This window comes from Xiphophorus couchianus, chromosome 5 (assembly GCF_001444195.1).
Source record: "Xiphophorus couchianus chromosome 5, X_couchianus-1.0, whole genome shotgun sequence".
Classification (NCBI taxonomy): domain Eukaryota; kingdom Metazoa; phylum Chordata; class Actinopteri; order Cyprinodontiformes; family Poeciliidae; genus Xiphophorus; species Xiphophorus couchianus.
The window spans coordinates 39345741-39364091 of NC_040232.1; the positions used below are offsets into that span (position 1 = coordinate 39345741).

General features: G+C 37.7%; 1 protein-coding gene across 1 annotated transcript in view; it reads left to right on the plus strand.

The window, feature by feature from the left end:
* grin2ab (glutamate receptor, ionotropic, N-methyl D-aspartate 2A, b) overlaps positions 1-18351 on the plus strand; it is a 143096-nt gene that overhangs the window by 84110 nt on the left and 40635 nt on the right. Inside the window, exons 5-7 of the mRNA XM_028018112.1 lie at positions 14541-14707; positions 16429-16563; positions 16656-16755. Coding sequence (XP_027873913.1) covers positions 14541-14707; positions 16429-16563; positions 16656-16755 — 402 coding nt within the window. The remainder of the gene's footprint in view (positions 1-14540; positions 14708-16428; positions 16564-16655; positions 16756-18351) is intronic.

Below are 18351 nucleotides of genomic sequence, written 5' to 3' on the forward strand. Positions count from 1 at the left end.
GAGAGACGTTGGAGTCGGGGATATAATCTTGCAGCCATGTCTCCACAAAACTCCATAATACTGCATTCCTCATACTCTTGCTGAGTACTTGTCAGGGCTTGAAGTTCATCCATCTTGTTAGCTAATGATTTCATGTTACCCATGATGATGATAGAGATGGTTTGAATTTCCTCCTTCTCTCTCTTCTCTTTGCTCCTGCTCTGCATCCACAATGTCTCCTTTTCAACTTCTCTAGGATTTCTCACTTCAGTTGGGATATTATTTCAGCTTTTCCAATGCTAATCAGCTGCTTCCTGTTGTAAACCACCATGTTGCTATAGTTATGTATTGTGGCAAAATAGTAAAATTATAAAAAATATTGTCCAAAATTTGCCCAATTACACAGTATCAAAACAAGAAGGAATAGTTGCCCGACAGCTACTCCCACACACTACCAACCTGAGAGAAACAATTTTTCAACTTGTTTTTTTACAGACATATATTTTTCCCATATCTATATAATATGTGAGGGGTATATATGGTTTATGGTATATGAGACATATACCATGTACTGGTTTTATTTGAGTTTATTTTCAAGATTTGTACAAGGTAACTTAAGATTGTTCTGTTTCAGAAACCTTAAATGAGGGTAAGAAGGTTAATGAAGAGGAATAAAATCATAATGACTTTGATTCTCTACTTTGACTTTAAACTCTTTAGAACTGCAACTTTGGCAGTAAAATAATGTAAAATAATTTAAACCTTTCTGTAGGAATACTAAATGTTTGATCAGAGGTGGAAAATATGTTTTAACCGCCGTGGGATGTGATGTATTCAAACCTTATTTTACATTCTGAGGTTTCTCGGAAATGCTGTGAGTTTTGTGAGTCAGAGGCTGCATGTAATGCTCTGTTGTCCATTACATGCTTGTCTGAGTTGGTGGTGAGCCCTAATGTTTCACTCGTTTGAGCTCAGCTGTGTTAGTTCGAGGTCCTGCGCTGTCTTAAATGCTATTACGTGTTTGCATAGGGAGTCCGAGACTGTTAAATACTACAGGAGGCCTAAGCACTGGGATTTCACCCCATGTTGAATACTAAAGTAGTCTGTAAGAATTGGGAAATAATGTCTGCAAGCACCATGCACGGTTTTCTGTCAATCTTGTAAAGCATTTTGTTGGTCTGGTCTGTGTGTTGAAAAACTGAAGAGCTTTCAGTGCTTAAGGGACCGCCGGTCCTTCACTACTTAGGGTACAGCCTTTGCGTTCAGGAAGTGCTTGGCAGATGCTTTATGTTGTATCTCCATCATAGAAGTCTGCAAACTCTGCTGTGTTCAGTGCTTTTATAGAGTGCATGTTTGATGTTAACATGTGCTCATAAAACCAGTATTTGCCCTCATTTTAAATGAGCTTCAATTACCATAAAGTGAAAGTGTGAGGTTAAAACAGGGCATGGTGTTTTACTTTGAATGCCTTATTATGTTTTGCAATAACAGCAAAAAAAAAAAAACTGAGTGGAAGTGAGATTGGTCAAGTGACAACAATCTCCTCATGTTGAAAACATGAGGAGATTGGAGGAAAAACCCTCCCACCTCCCCTAGATGTTTATTTACGAGAGGATCTCATGAACTAATTCTTTGCTAGCTGAGGGATTTCGAGGTGTTTGTTAGTGCTTGGCTCTGCACAAGAGCTGCTAAGGATTCACGGAAAATAAGGTTGCTGTATGAAAGGTGCCTTGTTATCAATGTTTCTGTTATAGTGAAGTTTGACTTTCCTGACCCATGTTTTGTACCTGCTCCCATTTCATTCTTTAAAACACTAACCTGCTATTTTTAATTAGACTTAGTTACATTGACAAAAGAAGCAGATAAAACTTAAAAGTTAATGTGGATAATATAATGTTTTTTTCTTTTTTCTAATGCTGTGAAAAGATACAGAAGTGAAATTAGTTCTGACCATCTACTTTATTGGGGCCTGCCCATAGCAATGCATAGGGACAGCAGTCAGTCACTGCCTCCATGCATTGCATGGCAGGCACCTATTGTTCTACACCCAATAGAATGTCTCTTTATTATTATTAGAACTTTTTCTTTCTTGACCGTTAATGCTGCTCGTACCGCTGCGTGCCCACCCACAAATGTGGTATCAAAACGAGCTCCAGTGCTCGATCCCGGCATTGGAGCTATTACTTTAATGGGATTCGTAGTTCCCATGGTGACGAAAAAAGCAACAAACGACCCCCCAAAACTTTATTTTTCAGGATTTTTCTGTGTCGTCATGAATTCATGTAGAAATGCCATTCAAATTTCCTTTTGTAGATACGTCTGTGATCTCTTGTAAAGTGAAGACAGCACATCAATACAAATTATGGTTTGTCCACATCTTGTCTCTAAGCAACCCAAAGTTTTAGATTTTTTGTAAAATTAAGAGTGTAACTGACACTAACTGACACTCCGCTAGAGTGAGAGACGGAGTGCCATTTCGACAACAAAATATATTTTAATATTGGAATATTAATATTCCAATAATACTGGAAAAATCATTACCTGGGACAGTGGTCTCTTCTGTCTCCTAATGCCGTTTTTGCTGACTAAGATTTCTGCCATACTAAAAATCAGGAGGAGCGTGACAGATGTAACATGTGTCAGTCAAAATAAGGTGCAACAAAAAATTTTTGCGTGACGTCTGCGCGAACGTTTGCTCATTTCAGAGCGACGTCTTTGCTCTTCATTGCAAATGTTGCAGCCGGGTAAGACTGGTGATCTTTGGACCTTGGGAGATTTGCAAAGTTTGGTGAAATCGTCCCCTCAGACAAATCTCTTTTCATGGGTCCGGTCTTCTAATGCCGCTTTCGTCAGAGCAGAAGTTGAGTTTTTAAACTCAACTGTCTTCTTTTCAGAGCAAACGTTCGCAGCCGGGGACGTTTGCTCTTTAGGAAAATTGGCAAAATCGTTCCCTAGGACAGATCTGTCTTGATGGGTCCAGTCTTCTAATGCCGCTTTTGTCAGAGGAGAAGTTGAGTTTTTAGACTCAACTGTCTCCTTTTTATCACAAACTTTCCCAGCCGGAGAAGTTTGTTCTTTGGAAACATTTTAAAAATCGTTTCCTAGGAGGGCAGTCTCTACGTGGGTATTGTCTTCTAATGTCTTTTTCGTCAAAGCAGAAGTTGAATTTTCGGACTGAAGTGTCTGTAAACTCACACAATGGCCTGATAAGTCACAGCAAACTGCCCCAGCTGAGGAAGTTTGTTTTTTAGAAAGATTGGAGAAATCATTCCCTCCTACAGCAGTCTCCTCAAAGGTATTGTCTTCTGAAAACTCACAGCAAACTTCCCCGGCGTTTTCCCTGGCCAGAGAAATTTGCTTCCCAGCCGGAGAAGGATTGAAAAGATAAGCATCGATAATGTCGTACTCAGAGACAGTGCACTCATCCTGAGAGCTATGTTTTTTCTCAGAGCAACTTTCCCCAGCCGGAGAAGGATTGAAAAGATATGCATCAATAACGTCGTATTCAGTGCACTCGTCCTGAGAGCTACTCATTTCAAATTTGATACCAGGAAGTAATTTGTTAAAAACTTTCCTCACTCCTGTAGTAATCAAATATCCAACGCCAAAAGTCAGGGGGAAAAAAAGGTGGCTAAGACCTTTTCCATACTAAAAATCCCTGCAAAACACAGTGCTAAGGGTCAAAGAGCTGCTTGTATATTACCTGATGTTTTGAGATGGAAGCATTCATAACCCCAGATGTTCTTTGATCTATGACATAGATCTATGTCATAGAAGAGGTCATAGCTGCAATGAGCTCACTGTAGTTCTGGGGGAATGTCTTGCTCCTGATCGTTGCTATGGAAACGGTCAGGTCAGTACTGCATGACTCAAACTATTAACCCTTTGCAACTGTGTCACTTAATCATTCGAGGCGAATGATTAATCATGACGGACGTTGGAAGTGTATATTTCAGGATGCTAGGAATTAAAACAGGGATTTTAATAGTTAAATATTAAGTTTAGATTGACAATGGTATATAAAACCATTAATTTAAGTAGGGTTTTTTTTCTATTAGGCTTAAAATTTTGAATCATACTTGACTTAAAAATATCTTAAAAGTAAAATTAAATGTAACTTACAGGCATTTGCTGCTGCTGCTGTTGTAAAATGTGACAATAAATGTTGTCTGCTTGGAGAAGAGCTACAAAGAAATAATTTTGGTTTAATAATTTTATAACTCTGTTGCTACAGAGGAGGGCTGAGCTGGCAGTTAAAAAACTACAACGATGGTGGAACTCTGACTACAGAAGGAGGCATAACCAGAATGTTAGAACTACAGACACGGCAGAATGTTTTGGGCATTATATAACTGATTTAACCCAACCAATGTTACACATGGCATTAGTTTTGCCATTTAAAATGAAGCTTACTGAAAATTTCAAAATAAAAGCCTTGCCAATTTTCACATCAAGTAGTTGCTCTTTTGGGCATTATATAACTGATTTACCCCAACCACTGTTATACATGGGATTAGTGTTGCCATTTAAAATTAAGCTTACTGAAAATTTCAAAATAAAAGCCTCAATATTCCTCTCAGGTTAGTGCACCGCCCATGGCGGTGCAATAATATTAGCCTGTATTATCTTTACCTCTCAGGTTAGTAACATTAACACAAATATTAGCATTTCACTTCCTCCCACTATGAGCCTTTTCCCTAACATAAGCATTTTAGCTATTTCTTATACGTACATTAGCTATGTTTAGTATACTCAATGGAGGAAGTGAATGTAAGACAACATGCTAGTGATACCCACATGCTACTCACAGCATTCATGGTAACATTAGCATTTTGATTAATTTATTTTAATTTTAACATACCGAATGTTGCAGGTCCATGTTAGTCAATATTCTTGTGATTCTCCACATGCTACTTTGTAATTTTTTAGCTAAGCTTAGCATTGATGCTAATTTTTAGCATCAAGATGCTGTGTCCAAACCGACCGGCACACTTTGGCAGGTCCCGGTTAAATTTCTTCCGGAATTTTCTAGTTCAGTTTGTCTTTCAGTTTCTGTTTTGCATTCAGCAGTAGCTTCTATAACAATAACCATGTTGACATTTGAAGAATAAACATAGTTTACCAAGGGCTACACTCCAATCAGGCGATAGCCTCACTGTACCAGCCAGAACATTGCAACATCACTGCTTTTTTAATGGTAACTGTAATGGAGTAGTCTACAAAAACCCTTAAAAACTTCACATGAGCATATTCTCCATTAGACACTATGTCTTTTTAATTTTTCAAAAAGAGAGTCTGGATTATTTCTTAAATGTTAATTTTACAAAGCCCAGTAGAGATTTTCACCTTTCTCCCCCTTCATTGTTAATGAGACAGCTGCATCCCAGAGTTCAAGATGGATTTTATTATTTTATGCTTATATTTCAGCCAATTAATATTGATTTTGCTTGGATGAGACATGACTAAAGTACAGTCCTTTTTCCCAAATATGCTTAAAGATTGCATACTATTCGGGAGAAAAAACTAGGTTGAATGATTCTTAGCTGTGTCAACTTTTTTGTGAAAAGTCCCCATGTCTGTACAAACTTCAGCAAGAGTATAAATTGGCAGAACAAATGACACTTGGTGAATTGAAAGTACTGCTAAAAGACCATGAAGAAAGTTTTGTTAACTTCAATTTCTTTTTAATGGTTACTGTATGTTGCATTGTTCATACAATGCATGTATGAACAATTTTGTTTTGGATCACTTACTTTTTGGCTATAACAGGGGTAATTGTCTTTATATTTTGTTTAGGCTTTTGAATGTAGTGCTGCCTAAAACAAATACGTGCAACAAGATACTCTAGTTAGCATGTCAGTTGGTAAAATTAATGGTACACTGTGGACTTTCTAGAGTCCTGACTGGAATCTGATATACTGTTGAAAAAGCTGAAAATTGGGGAACTTTCAAATTCAAAGACTTTGTAAAACTTTGTGATTTAATATTCAAATTTTAAATAACATGTTTTCATTGACTGAAAGTGAAAAATCTCCATAATTAACAGAAATTAAGGTTTTCAAAAATCCATCTGTGTGTAATTCATCTACATAATGTGTTTCACTTAGTGATACAGTTTCTGAAATAAATTGACTTTTCAATAAAATTCTAAGTTTATTGAGCTGGTTTAAATGTCTAAACAGAAGAACTCCCAAAACTAGTCTCTCACCTTTGGCATTGGTCATTTTATCATTTTGGGTAGAGGATATTGAGAACCACTAAATATGCACCTCTGACATACCATGCAGTTCACTGAAAGGGAGCCTGGACTCAGCTGTGGGCACTATTTTGTTGACGCAGAACTTGCCATGCAAATTTGTCTTTACTTTGTGCAATCCTAAGTGGAATGGTACTCAGCATCAACTTGGGGCCATACGGTGTCAGACCCATTTAATGTAGCTACTCCATCCTATCTGACCGACTCCATTAAATATTAATATAGCACATTGCTGTCCTCATCACCATCATCATCATCCTCCATATCCCATACTGATCTAATCATTTGCATGCAAGTTCCTCTTTGTCTCTCTTAGTAAGTCATTTACTCCTCGTCCCATTCATCAGTCATTTCACCGTATCAGCTGATGGTCCTGCCTCATTTACTGTCACCACATAAAGGCTCTACTTCCTGTTGTCTTGTGACTCTTTGCTGCACCGGCGCTCAAACATGTGTAAGTAGTCCCTGATTATCCTCTACATCTTTCACCACAATTTAATATTTTTATAATCTGATTGCAAAAATGAAATTTGACATGAAAAACAATGTTTTTGGTGAGTGGGGTAGAAAGAGAACAAGTGAGATACTGTTGTGGTTTGGCTGATGAATTTGAGATTTGCTGGCTCATGTGAGAAGCTATATTTTAGGGCCCTTTGTGTTTGCGCATGTGCTGTGTTTGTGCAACCTGAGGATCACAAAAATGTACATAGGTTTACTGTATTTGTATAATTAATGCACAGACTCATCAGTAAATCTCTAGGTATGTCGTTTGGAAGGTGGAAATACGTTGGACTCCAGGTGTTTGTGGGGGTTATGGACACATTAATGCACACAGTAGAAACAGTCTTATGATGACTGCAGAAGGTAATATATGCAGTCTTATTTTCTGTATTGGGAGTATAGCCAATCAGCAGCAAGGAAAATAAATATGGTTCCTGGATTGGATGTTTTACAAATGCCAGCCAATTGGTGTTAAGTAGAATTGTGACCAGGTATTTCAGCTTTCCAAGCTGCAATTTCTTCTGAAATTATTAGATTTGTTCTATGAAAAACATCCATGAATAGGTGGATTTTCTGGACATAACTTGACTTTGAGTCACATTTTACATAAAAATATGCAAGTCATGAACTGCAAATAGGCAGGGATCCACTGTACATTTTTGTGTGTGTGTCTTGAATTTCTGAAATATTCATAAATTTGAGCTTCTTGGTAGACATGTTTGATTAGAAGAGAAGACATTGGTCTGTGTCATCTTTTTTTTGTCCTTGATCAGTTAACATCTTCACTAGCAGGAGTTTTTTTCACTCAAAGTTTTTAATCTTCTTCATTAGAAATTCTTCATGTACTCTTAGCCCACTGATTATCAGGATTGTATTTTAAATTAACATGTGTAAGAAACAATGTTGAGATACAGCTGCAGTAAGAAATTTACCTGCAGTCATCACAGGAATAAATATATGAATTTTTCTGATTTTAAATCATGTTTTTCCCAGGATTGAGTGATTATGCAACATACAACTTAAATTATTAATCACTCCTAATATTTTATGAGATGTCTGTCCACCACATGCTTACTGTAGCCATTAACAAGTTTGTGAATAAATGTAGCTAGATATTTGAACTCTCTTCCAGAATTTATGGAGTCACTTTAAATTAGTTGACTTCCACTGGCTTTTAATTAGGTTGATTGAAAGGACTATTAAATAAGATTTGAGAAATTTCTTTGGCTGATTGTCCTGTTTGAAAACCCAACAGTTTCCAAGTTTTGAACAAAAGATCCAAAGATAAACAGAGATAAATAGAGATTGACTATGAGATTCAGGAACAACCCAGGACCAACCAAGGCTCAATGGCTTTTTAAATAGAGAATATGCTGGAGCACTAGCAGTATTGTCCACAATGAGACTATTAATGTCAACATGGACTACGACAGTGGCAACAAAAAAGCAGCCCCATATAAAACTACCTGCTTCAGGATTGACTGAATTTGCAGCTGCCCACATGGACAACTGAAATGCTTCTGGGGAAAGGTTTTATGGTCTGAAAGTCAAGGTTTGAACTGCTTGGTCTACAAAAGGTCTGCAGGAAGATGATGGGGATCAAGATCCTTTGATATTGGGCTTGTGCGTTGATGTGATACAGCAATACAGTTCTTCATGATTCTGATCAGGTTGTGGTTAGGTTTACTGTCAGTTCTTTTTTAGTCAGTTGACGTTGTTGTTTAGAGTTATAGTGTTTTGCCCCTGATTTCCTTTAAAGACCTCAGTTAAATCTTCAGTTGAGCTCAGTGTAGCACTGACTTCCTGTTTTGTCTTTGAGTATCTTTTTTACAATTGTTTGATATCTTGATTATTTTTTTGTTATTTTCTTTAAGTTACTGGGTATTTATTCACTTCATTGTTAGTGTCCCTTAGCCTCAGTTCAGCTGTCACGCATTTGTGTGATTAGCTCACCAGTGCAGCACTCCAGTTACCACTCCTTTTCAGTATTTAAATGTTTATGTATGTCATTTGTCACTGGATTGCTGTACACAACTGTTCCTGCTTTTAAGGTGAATATTATGGCGGCAGTATCATCCTAAGGGTCTGTTTGACTGCCAGCTACACTGATGCAATCCACAAATTGGATTAAATTATAAGTCTGGAGGACTTCTTCAATCTTTTGTTAATTCACCAAAAATCATCAATAGCAGGGTGAGTGAAGCTCAGGTACTGATCCCAAACACATCAAGCAGGTTGTTTGAAGGACAGAGCCGTATTAACCCGTTTTTCTGCTAAATACGTGCATGCATTTCAATCCTTGGACCTCCCTAACATGATATTTATGAATTATTTCATTTTGTGTTGGTTATGTTAGTGAAAATGTAGGTTTTATACTCGGCAACAATCGTTGCGTGTGGGAAACTGCATAGTCTGAATTACACAAAGCTGGCCTATTTATACATATAGAAAAATCATGACATTCATATCCTATTATAACAAAGAATGGTTACAAGAGTGTTCAGAAATATTTCAGATGCATAAAGATTCAATACCACATCCAGCAGATGTCATTGTTTCAATGTGCCGAGTGACCTTTGACCTCATTTAGTTATTTCATCAATGAGGCAAAGTCAGGTGGCAATGTTGGTATGAGCAAATATGCGTCTGGGAGGACATTCTCCCTGTTCTACCAGACCAAGAGCTACACCTTGACTGTGTCCTAAAGTAGTTTCAGACGTGGTGTCATCTTGCAGTGGTCATTCAGTGCATAGGCCACACTTTGTGGCCTTTTGGGGGGTGAAAAGGGGGAGGGGTTCAGCTGTGGGAACGACTGTGATGTAGAAGACATCATTTTAATGTTCCTTCAGGTCTAGAAGATCTAAAATAAGCTGTGTGGGAACAACAAGGCATATGGAATACACAGCAAAACTATGGACACATAGCACGGTGCTGTCTATCTATTATGCTAGCGGCAACAATTGTTGCCATGCTTATATTTGCTCTTCTTATGATCAGAAGATGAATGAAGGGATACAATTTTCTTTTTATATCAGTAGAAGACACTTGAAAGAACACATATTCAAAATATTTTATTTATATTTGTTTATTTAAATATTTTAGGCTGCACAGTGGCGCAGTTGGTAGCACTGTTGCCTTGCAGCAAGAAGGTCCTGGGTTCGATTCCCGGCCGGGGTCTTTCTGCATGGAGTTTGCATGTTCTCCCTGTGCATGCGTGGGTTCTCTCCGGGTACTCCGGCTTCCTCCCACAGTCCAAAAACATGACTGTTAGGTTAATTGGTCTATCTAAATTCTCCCTAGGGGTGTGTGTTGTGTGTGAATGGTTGTTTGTCCTGTATGTCTCTGTGTTGCCCTGCGACAAACTGGCGACCTGTCCAGGGTGTACCCCGCCTCCCGCCTGGAACGTGGCTGGAGATGGGCACCAGCAACCCTCCTGACCCCATTAGGGACAAAGGGTGAACAGAAAATGGATGGATGAATGGATAAATATTTTACTAACTTCCTCTTGTACAGGTTTGAGACAGACATTTACCTCCAGGGTCACAGGCAGGAAGTAAAGAGGTCTGGTCATGTGGCCTTTCACACTATATACATGAAATTGATACTGCTTAGAGTAGATACACTATTATTTGATTTAAAAGCTTCAATTGGCTGCCAAAAGTCAAAACAATTCTTTTAGAGCTTGCAGAATTAAAAAGAAATGTCTGACAACAATTGTTGCCGGTGGGATTAAACGGGTTAAGAGTCTGGAACGGTCCCACATTAAGCCCTCTGAAAATGCCTTAAAACCTAAACTGTGCCAGGAATTCAGCTGAAATGAAGCCTTAGCGTAAATTCAAACTGGTGATTCTTCAACCACACCTGCATCATCCAGTCGCTGTGTCATCTGCCATCAGCCTATCAGCATCGGACCATGCCCCATCTTTACCTTACTCTGATCAAGCTCCCGCTTATAAGGACCTTCATCCATGGCAGCATCCACTCTCCAGCCGTGCTCAACCCACCTCTGCCACTTCTCCACCTCCATACTCTTGGCTCACCAGGCCTCCATCCTTCTCCGACCTCCACCACCAATGTACCTCCACCAGTGTACATCTCTTCCCCCTTTAGTTTGGATGAGCATTCCCTGCATCAGAAATGCTCATCCAAACTCATTGTATTTCACAGCACAATGTCTTCCGCCGGGGTCTGAGCGCCAAAGAACTTTAATACATTCATGTCAGTAAACCCTTTTAATCGCTGTTTTTCTCCGTCTGAGTCTCTCCAGATTGAAATAACATTTCTAATAGGAGGAGTGTTGGAATATCCAGTCAGAATTATTCTAGGACATTATCGATGGGAACAGAATGAACAAAGCTGGCAAACAATCTAGTAGACTATGAATATCCTGAAAATCAACCTTATTGAAAAAAATATGGACTATCTTTAAAAACCTGGTCAATGGAGTGAAACCAGTCAATTTAAATTACTAATTTTGATTTGAAGGGGAGTCAGATGTGCTGCCTGTGATATGGATTTGGTTTACACATTTTTTTAATCCATCTGAAACATTAAGTTCTGGCTATAAGACTGTTTTTCATTTTGCTGCACACAGATGGCACCTTAGTGTTTTTACAGGTCTGTGTGTTTTGTTGGTTTATTTCATGGTTGTATGTTGCACCTCTGCAGTTCTGTGAGGAAAATATTTTTTATGCAGGTCCTCAAGTTAAGTTTTTTGTCAGTCTATTGTTTTTGCACTTCCACCTACTGAGCATGAGCTTATTTAAATATGCAAATAAAGCTGGTCTCTCACAGCTTGAAGTTGGTGGCTAGAAACCCTTTAAGAGTTTTTGTTGTTGTTTATGTGTGAAGTTTGCAATCTCTTTAAGTAGCCATACATACATCAAATCCAAAATCAATCTTGTCCCTATCTGTTCTCTTTACCAGTTCAATCATGTTCTGGATTTTATGTTGGGCCAGACACGTCACCGGTCCATTGCAGGACCAAATCAGGCAAGCAAGACAAACAGCCATTCCTGCACACACTTATTAGTACATTTCCTCAGAATGAAGCAGACGGGTGTTTTGCCCACAGCTAATGTTCTCCCTATCTCTCTGATGGATTGGTTTAGCTTTTTTCAGTTCTGGATGAAAAGTTTAATTTTCTTTGTGAGCTCCTTTAGCTGCATCCTGTGGATTCACAGAAACACTTTCCAAATTACAAATGCCACACTTTGTAAATAGATTGCAGGTTTTTCCCTTGTTTAACTGATGGACAAATTGTGGGCCAAGACAAGTCAATAATAAAGCTTTTAGTGTAAATGTCATTACATTTTAGGTTCTGGGAAAAAGTAGATGAAGTAAAGAAATAGCTGTTTATTCATCCAATAAGCATCATTATTTTTTACATCATTTAGGCGTGTTTTGTTGGTCTGTTTTTTGTTTAAATAAATCACAATATACTGGCTATTTGTCATTTATTTCCTTATCGGTTGTTCCCTATAACCTGTCAGGTGTGTCATAGTTCTTGTTGGCTCTCCGAGGAACATTTCTATCAAAATCCACAAAAAGTATACAAGCACACAAACACCCGCAGCCACAGACTGATGGAACGGGGACGTTTTGAAATGGAATTTCCTCTTTGCCACTTTCTTTTTTTCAGCAGAGAAGTTAAAGTTTGACAAAAGGACAAAACATTAAGTTCTGACAAAAAATTCACAAGTGCAGAATAACCTGCAGTCATCTAAAATGCACACATAGACCATTCAATTCAGTAGAACACAGTGGGTTCTCTAAGTAGCCTTATGTACAACTCTAAACTATGACAAAAAAATTGTGTCATGGTTGTTTTAAAATTCTGGCAGTATCACAGTAGATGATGGCATTTTTTCACTCATCTACTTATTTTAGTTTGATTGGCATATTTTACGTATGAGGCTTATTTTACTATCAAGAGAAAAGAAGGACAAGGCTTCAAATCAGAGTTGTCAATTTAAGTCAGAATGAATTTGAAGAAAATGTTGCAGAACGGAAACTATTAAGTTTCTGCATCATAGGTCTCTTTTTGGTTAAAGCAAACTCTGGTGAGCTTCAAATGCCAGTAAAATCAGCCCCAAAGTGCAACGGGATCATGCTTGCTTTCACACAGAAATGATGTTTTCCAATTTAGTGGTAGATGGTATTGGTCTGATGATCTGAAATAAATTAACAGTATCAAAAATGTATGGCATTAGGAAGAAGAGAGAAAAAAAATCCAAAGACTATACACACAAACTAAGAACACCACATTCATTTTGTATCGTAGAATTTTTTTTTGCTGCCTCAAACATAAAGATAAAGACTAAGATCAGCTGATTATTTTGCTGTAAATATAATTACATTCTTGCACTTCATCGTTTTAAACGTGCAACTTTTTGGATTTAGGTATTGCGACTGATATAAAAGATATGAACACATGAACTTTATGAAAAATAATAATAATAACAACAAAAAAGCCCCAAATAAAATGTACATCACACGACGCTAATACTATGTATTTGCGGTGTTTCACACTGTGAGTGCAAACCTCGGACAGAACGCTGAGCAGCGCTGCACCGTTTCTCTCTTCCTTATTGCTGTCCGTTCTTCAGAGAGACGAGCTGATAGCAGCGCTGCTAAATCACGGACATCCTGTTCAAAACTTAACACGTCTTCCTGGTGCTGCTCATGATTAAAACTCATAATTACACTCCTCCATAAGCAGTTCTCTGACAGCAGACGGCATGTCTGTGGTCCATGACTAAACTATAATGCTGTTAGGAGTTTTCAGTGACTGCTTCCCTAATGAGATTAACAATTGAAAATGGTTTTTTTTTAATTTACTCTTACATTGTCTTTCCCTAATTTTAAAATGGGTCTGATGATCTAAAATATTTTGTTGTAATAAAAAGAAAAAACATAAGAAATTTATAAAGCACACTGTATTTTAAGTTTGTTTGTTCCTTTCTCCAAAGGCTCCTTTTCTCCCTGCAGCATATATGTTAGCCTTAGTCTAATAGATGATACTGTTATTTTCCTTCCCATTCTGCCCCTCCGCTCGCTGTGCTTCTCCCTCTCTCCTCACTAGTCTTCGTCTTTGTCAGACTGTGGTGCTTTTTGTTGTGTCTCGGAGAGGCTCAGATGACACTTAACACACATCCTGCAATCATTAGCAACTTATTTCACACTCACTTCAGGTTTTATCCATTTTAATAGGTGCTTTGGTTTTGGTGGTCCTCACTGCTGCCTCTTCCTTTCACACTCATCTTCACTTTTCTCTCATTGCTGAGACTAAATGATTTAATCGAGGAGGGCATTGTGAATTAATGCTGTGAAATTTTGAACAGTTTAAAAGAGAATGTTCTGTAATTTCACAAGGGAGATATTAACTGAATCCATATTGTTCACAATTTTATGCCACAGTCATCATAATTTTAGTACTTTTTTTTCTTATTAGAGTTAGCAGTATAGCACCACATTAGGTGTCAGTTGGCATGACATTAGTCTTGGGATCAATTACTTTTTCAGATAATCTGTGGCTGTTTGTTAAGTCTGCTGAGTGCTGAAGTGTATTAAGCCTGTGAGTTATGAGGCCGTTATCACCGACCATTACTGTCCTTCTTGTTGCTAACAGTCACTCTCTTGCAGCGCTGTCTCATTTGTCGCCTGAATCTTTCACTCTTTCTGTATCTTTACCCTTCTTTCCCATTCCTCCCTCCTCTTATTCATTCTCCCTTCTCAGCTCTTCTCATAGTCTGCCTGATTGCAAAGAAAAATCTGATTTTTGACTTCTCCGCTGTCTTTTCAGGACGAGAAGTCCACTTTCTTCCAGTTTGGCGCAGCCTTGCAGCAGGAGGCACTTCTCATGCTTGCAATCATGGAGGAGTATGACTGGCATGTTTTTTCTATAGTAACATCCAAGTTCCCCGGCTTTCAGGACTTCATCAGCACTCTGAAAGTGACTGTGGATCACAGGTACAAATACACCCTGAAGCCCTCTCTCACACTCTGAAAATCCTGTGTTGTTGGCATGATCATAAGTGCTGTTCCACATATTTGTTTTCACCCAGAAAGAAATATAAATGAGGTTTTTTACAAGCTTTTGATTGGGGTTATCTTTATATTTCATCACAGAAGATGTCATAAAATCCAACCCTACACAATATATCACAATATAACTTATTGTAGTAAGTTAGAATATCATCAAAAATGGATTTCTTTTATTTTTTCAACTGGAAAAATAAAAGACAGTCACTGACACCCGCCACAAGGAAGGTAAGCCACAAGAAGTCCTTATTAAAGAAGTTGGCTGCTTTCAGAGTGTTGCATCTTCATTTTATTTGAAAGACAAAGCTGCTGTATATAACTTTTGCAAAAAAAATGTTTTTTACATGTTTGTTAAAACTGCCTCTATGTTGTAAAAAGATCAATCTCCTCCTCCCTGATCTACTATTGCTGAAATACATCAGATACACCAAAAATCAACCAAAAACAACCAATCAAAGCCAGGAGGAGGGTCTTAGTGCTGTCAATCATCCTCATATACTCACTGCTCAGTGTAGTAATGGTGAAGAAACAATTTACTGTAACAGGAAAATCCACCGTCATCAGTGGCCATGCTAACAACTGGCTCTGTAACGAGGAAGAAGCTGCAGCCTAGCAGAGAGCAAGAGGGATGGGAGGATGAGCAGCACCACATGAGGTTGTGATTGACGGAGCTAAAACCTGCTCATGGCTCTGATTGGTTGTTTGTAGTTAGTTCTTGGAGAAGGCAGAAGAGCTCAATTTTTTTTCATACCGTACTGTCACGACAGAGTGACAGTTTCAGCAAATATTTAAAAATATATATTTATATTTTTCTTTTCTAAAAGTTACATACACTAGTTTTAAGTGAAAGGGAAAAGTGTGGTTGAAATTAAACCAAATAATTACAGCCTTGATAGGACTGTAAAATAAGACCTTGGGGTAGCAGTCTGGGGGAGAATCAAAAGATGAGCCTCCAGATGTCCAGGTCATGAACTAGAACTGCTGCATGTCTTGTGTTTAGACTGCAGAGGCATAGGGCCAAAAAGACTGGACACAATGGTCCAATGTCCTCTATTTAGCTGAAACTAAATTTTGCCTTTATTTTTAATTTAATGTCCTACATTTTGGAGGCACAGTAGAGGGCCTCAGAATCCAAGCTGTAAATATGTTTCAGTGTGTTGTATTTTCGGTATTAAACATCCTTATTTTTATTCATTTCTATGCAATATTTTTATTTTTTGATTAATCTAATTTTGATTATATTAGTTATAAATTACAATCATCAAAAATTTAATGAAATACTTTTTAAGTGAATGTGTTTAATTAATCCATGTGACGTTGAGATTTTGAAAGACATTGAAAGACTTCATGTTCCACTCAATCCCTTTATAACTTTAAGTGTTTAGTTTAGTTTACATAACACATGTTTTTCATGTGCTAGCTTAAATAGAAAAGTAGGAAACGGTTTGAAAGTAGTTTTGTGAACATTTTCCTTTATCTCTGTATCATATTTATTTACTAACTGTTCAACACAAGTTTAAGACTTAATTGGATTCTGCAGCTAGAAATACCATCACATTTTTCAGGAATGCACTGTGTGATATCTGATTGTTAATATTTCTTCATGGTTGCTAACCAGATTAAGCATCTGTATTATTTCATTGTTACAGCTTTGTGCGCTGGGACCTGCAGAGTGTTGTGACACTAGATGCTGTAGATGGTGACCCCAACTCAAAATCACACATTGCCCTCAAGAGGATACAGAGTCCTGTTATACTGCTGTACTGCTCCAAGGATGAGGCAGTGTGAGTGTCTTTCATTTTCTGCCGTGGTGTTTGTATTTCTTTGTCACATGCTGCCAGATTTCAGCTGTAAATCTGTCTGCTCTCCCTGACAGATATATCCTGGAGGAAGCTCGGTCGTTGGGTCTAATAGGAGCCGGTTACATCTGGATTGTGTCAAGTCTCACCACTGGAAATCCAGACTTTACCCCTGAGGTAGTGGAGCCCACGATGTTGTAAACAGGTGGCCACTTTCAGGCGCTTTGACAGGACAAGATTTATTTCAATACCAGGCTGTTTATGCCGTCCTCTACCTCCCCCAAATTTCTTCTCTTTAGTTTACCCTGCCCAACACTAATAAGTGATACTTTACATGAACATAGATGATTATTTTTTCATTGCTGGAGTCAATGATTATTTTTCCCATTCATTGAGCTCTTTCTTTGTGTCTAAAATCATTTACTTAGCCCTAAAGCAGGGTATTAAGTATATCTGTTCAAATACAGCATTATCTAAATATAATCTAAATTAATTCTTCTCTCCAAATAATATGGAAATACACTGCTCAAAAAAATAAAGGGAACACTTAAACAGGTGTTTAACACTTAAAGTGTTCCCTTTATTTTTTTGAGCAGTATATGTGAAAATAGATAAAGTACTTATTGGTTAAAGGACTAAAGGATATATATATGTATATATCTTTGTGTACGTTGAGTGTCTGGGAGTACAATATTGTACAAACAAAATCCACAAAAAAATTTTTTTAAAAGCTCAAAAAGTGGATTTTGCTTTATATGTCCCCTTTAAAAAGTTGAATTGCATTCTGAAAAAAGTCTTGCATTAAGTGTCTTCATCTATGATTCATTATTTTTACCAATTCAGCTACATGTAGACTACCAGATCTATTTTTAGACCAGCACCTGAAATGTACTTTTTAATTACATTTATCTAAGTCACAACATCTATGCATGTTTAGATGCCCTGACACCCAGAAATCATCATTGACATGGTTATCTCACGGGCAATACAAAAAAATACTGTACAAGGTTTAGAAGTTAAAGAGGTAAAATCATCAGAAACCACACTTTTCATCAAGCTGCAGTACTTGTAGTCACTAAAACTCCATAATAAGAAGACATACAGTGGCCTTTCAATGCAGCTATAAACTGGAAGTTGAGAAGATTCAGGAATGTGAGCTACTAAAAGCAGTAAACAGAAGGTAAAAATTATATTAAATTGTTTGCGATGGGAGCCACTGCCACTGTACTTCTAAAATAAGCATTCATGAGGTGAGCAGAAAGTATGTCAGACTTGGCACAGATGATGTCAATGAAATATTTGAAATTTTAAGACTGAGTTGCTCTGACACCTTAGCCAAAAGAGACAGCATGAAACCAGCCTGCATAAAAATAAATACTATTCCTGACAGTGAAACCATAGAGGTGAGAGAATGATGATACAGGGCTGCACAAATGTTAAATATGTTTAGAAAAGAATCAGAGTCTGTACATTGGCAGGAAAAGTCCAGCATGTCACTTATTTTACCATTCAGAATAAATATGGAAAAAAGAGTACTTGCTACCAATCTATGAATTTCCAAACATTTTTATCCAGTCCAATCCCATCCGTCCGTCCATCCATCCATCCATCCATCCTGTATGTGTCCAAATTTAAAGTGAAGAAATGTAAAAAAGAAAATGAACCACTGAGAAACCTGGGAATTTAGAAGTATGGAATTTTGAGGAAAAAATAGGCTGCAACCCTGAAAAACATATGTAAAATGAGTGGTCACTTGCTGAGCAGGTGACTTTC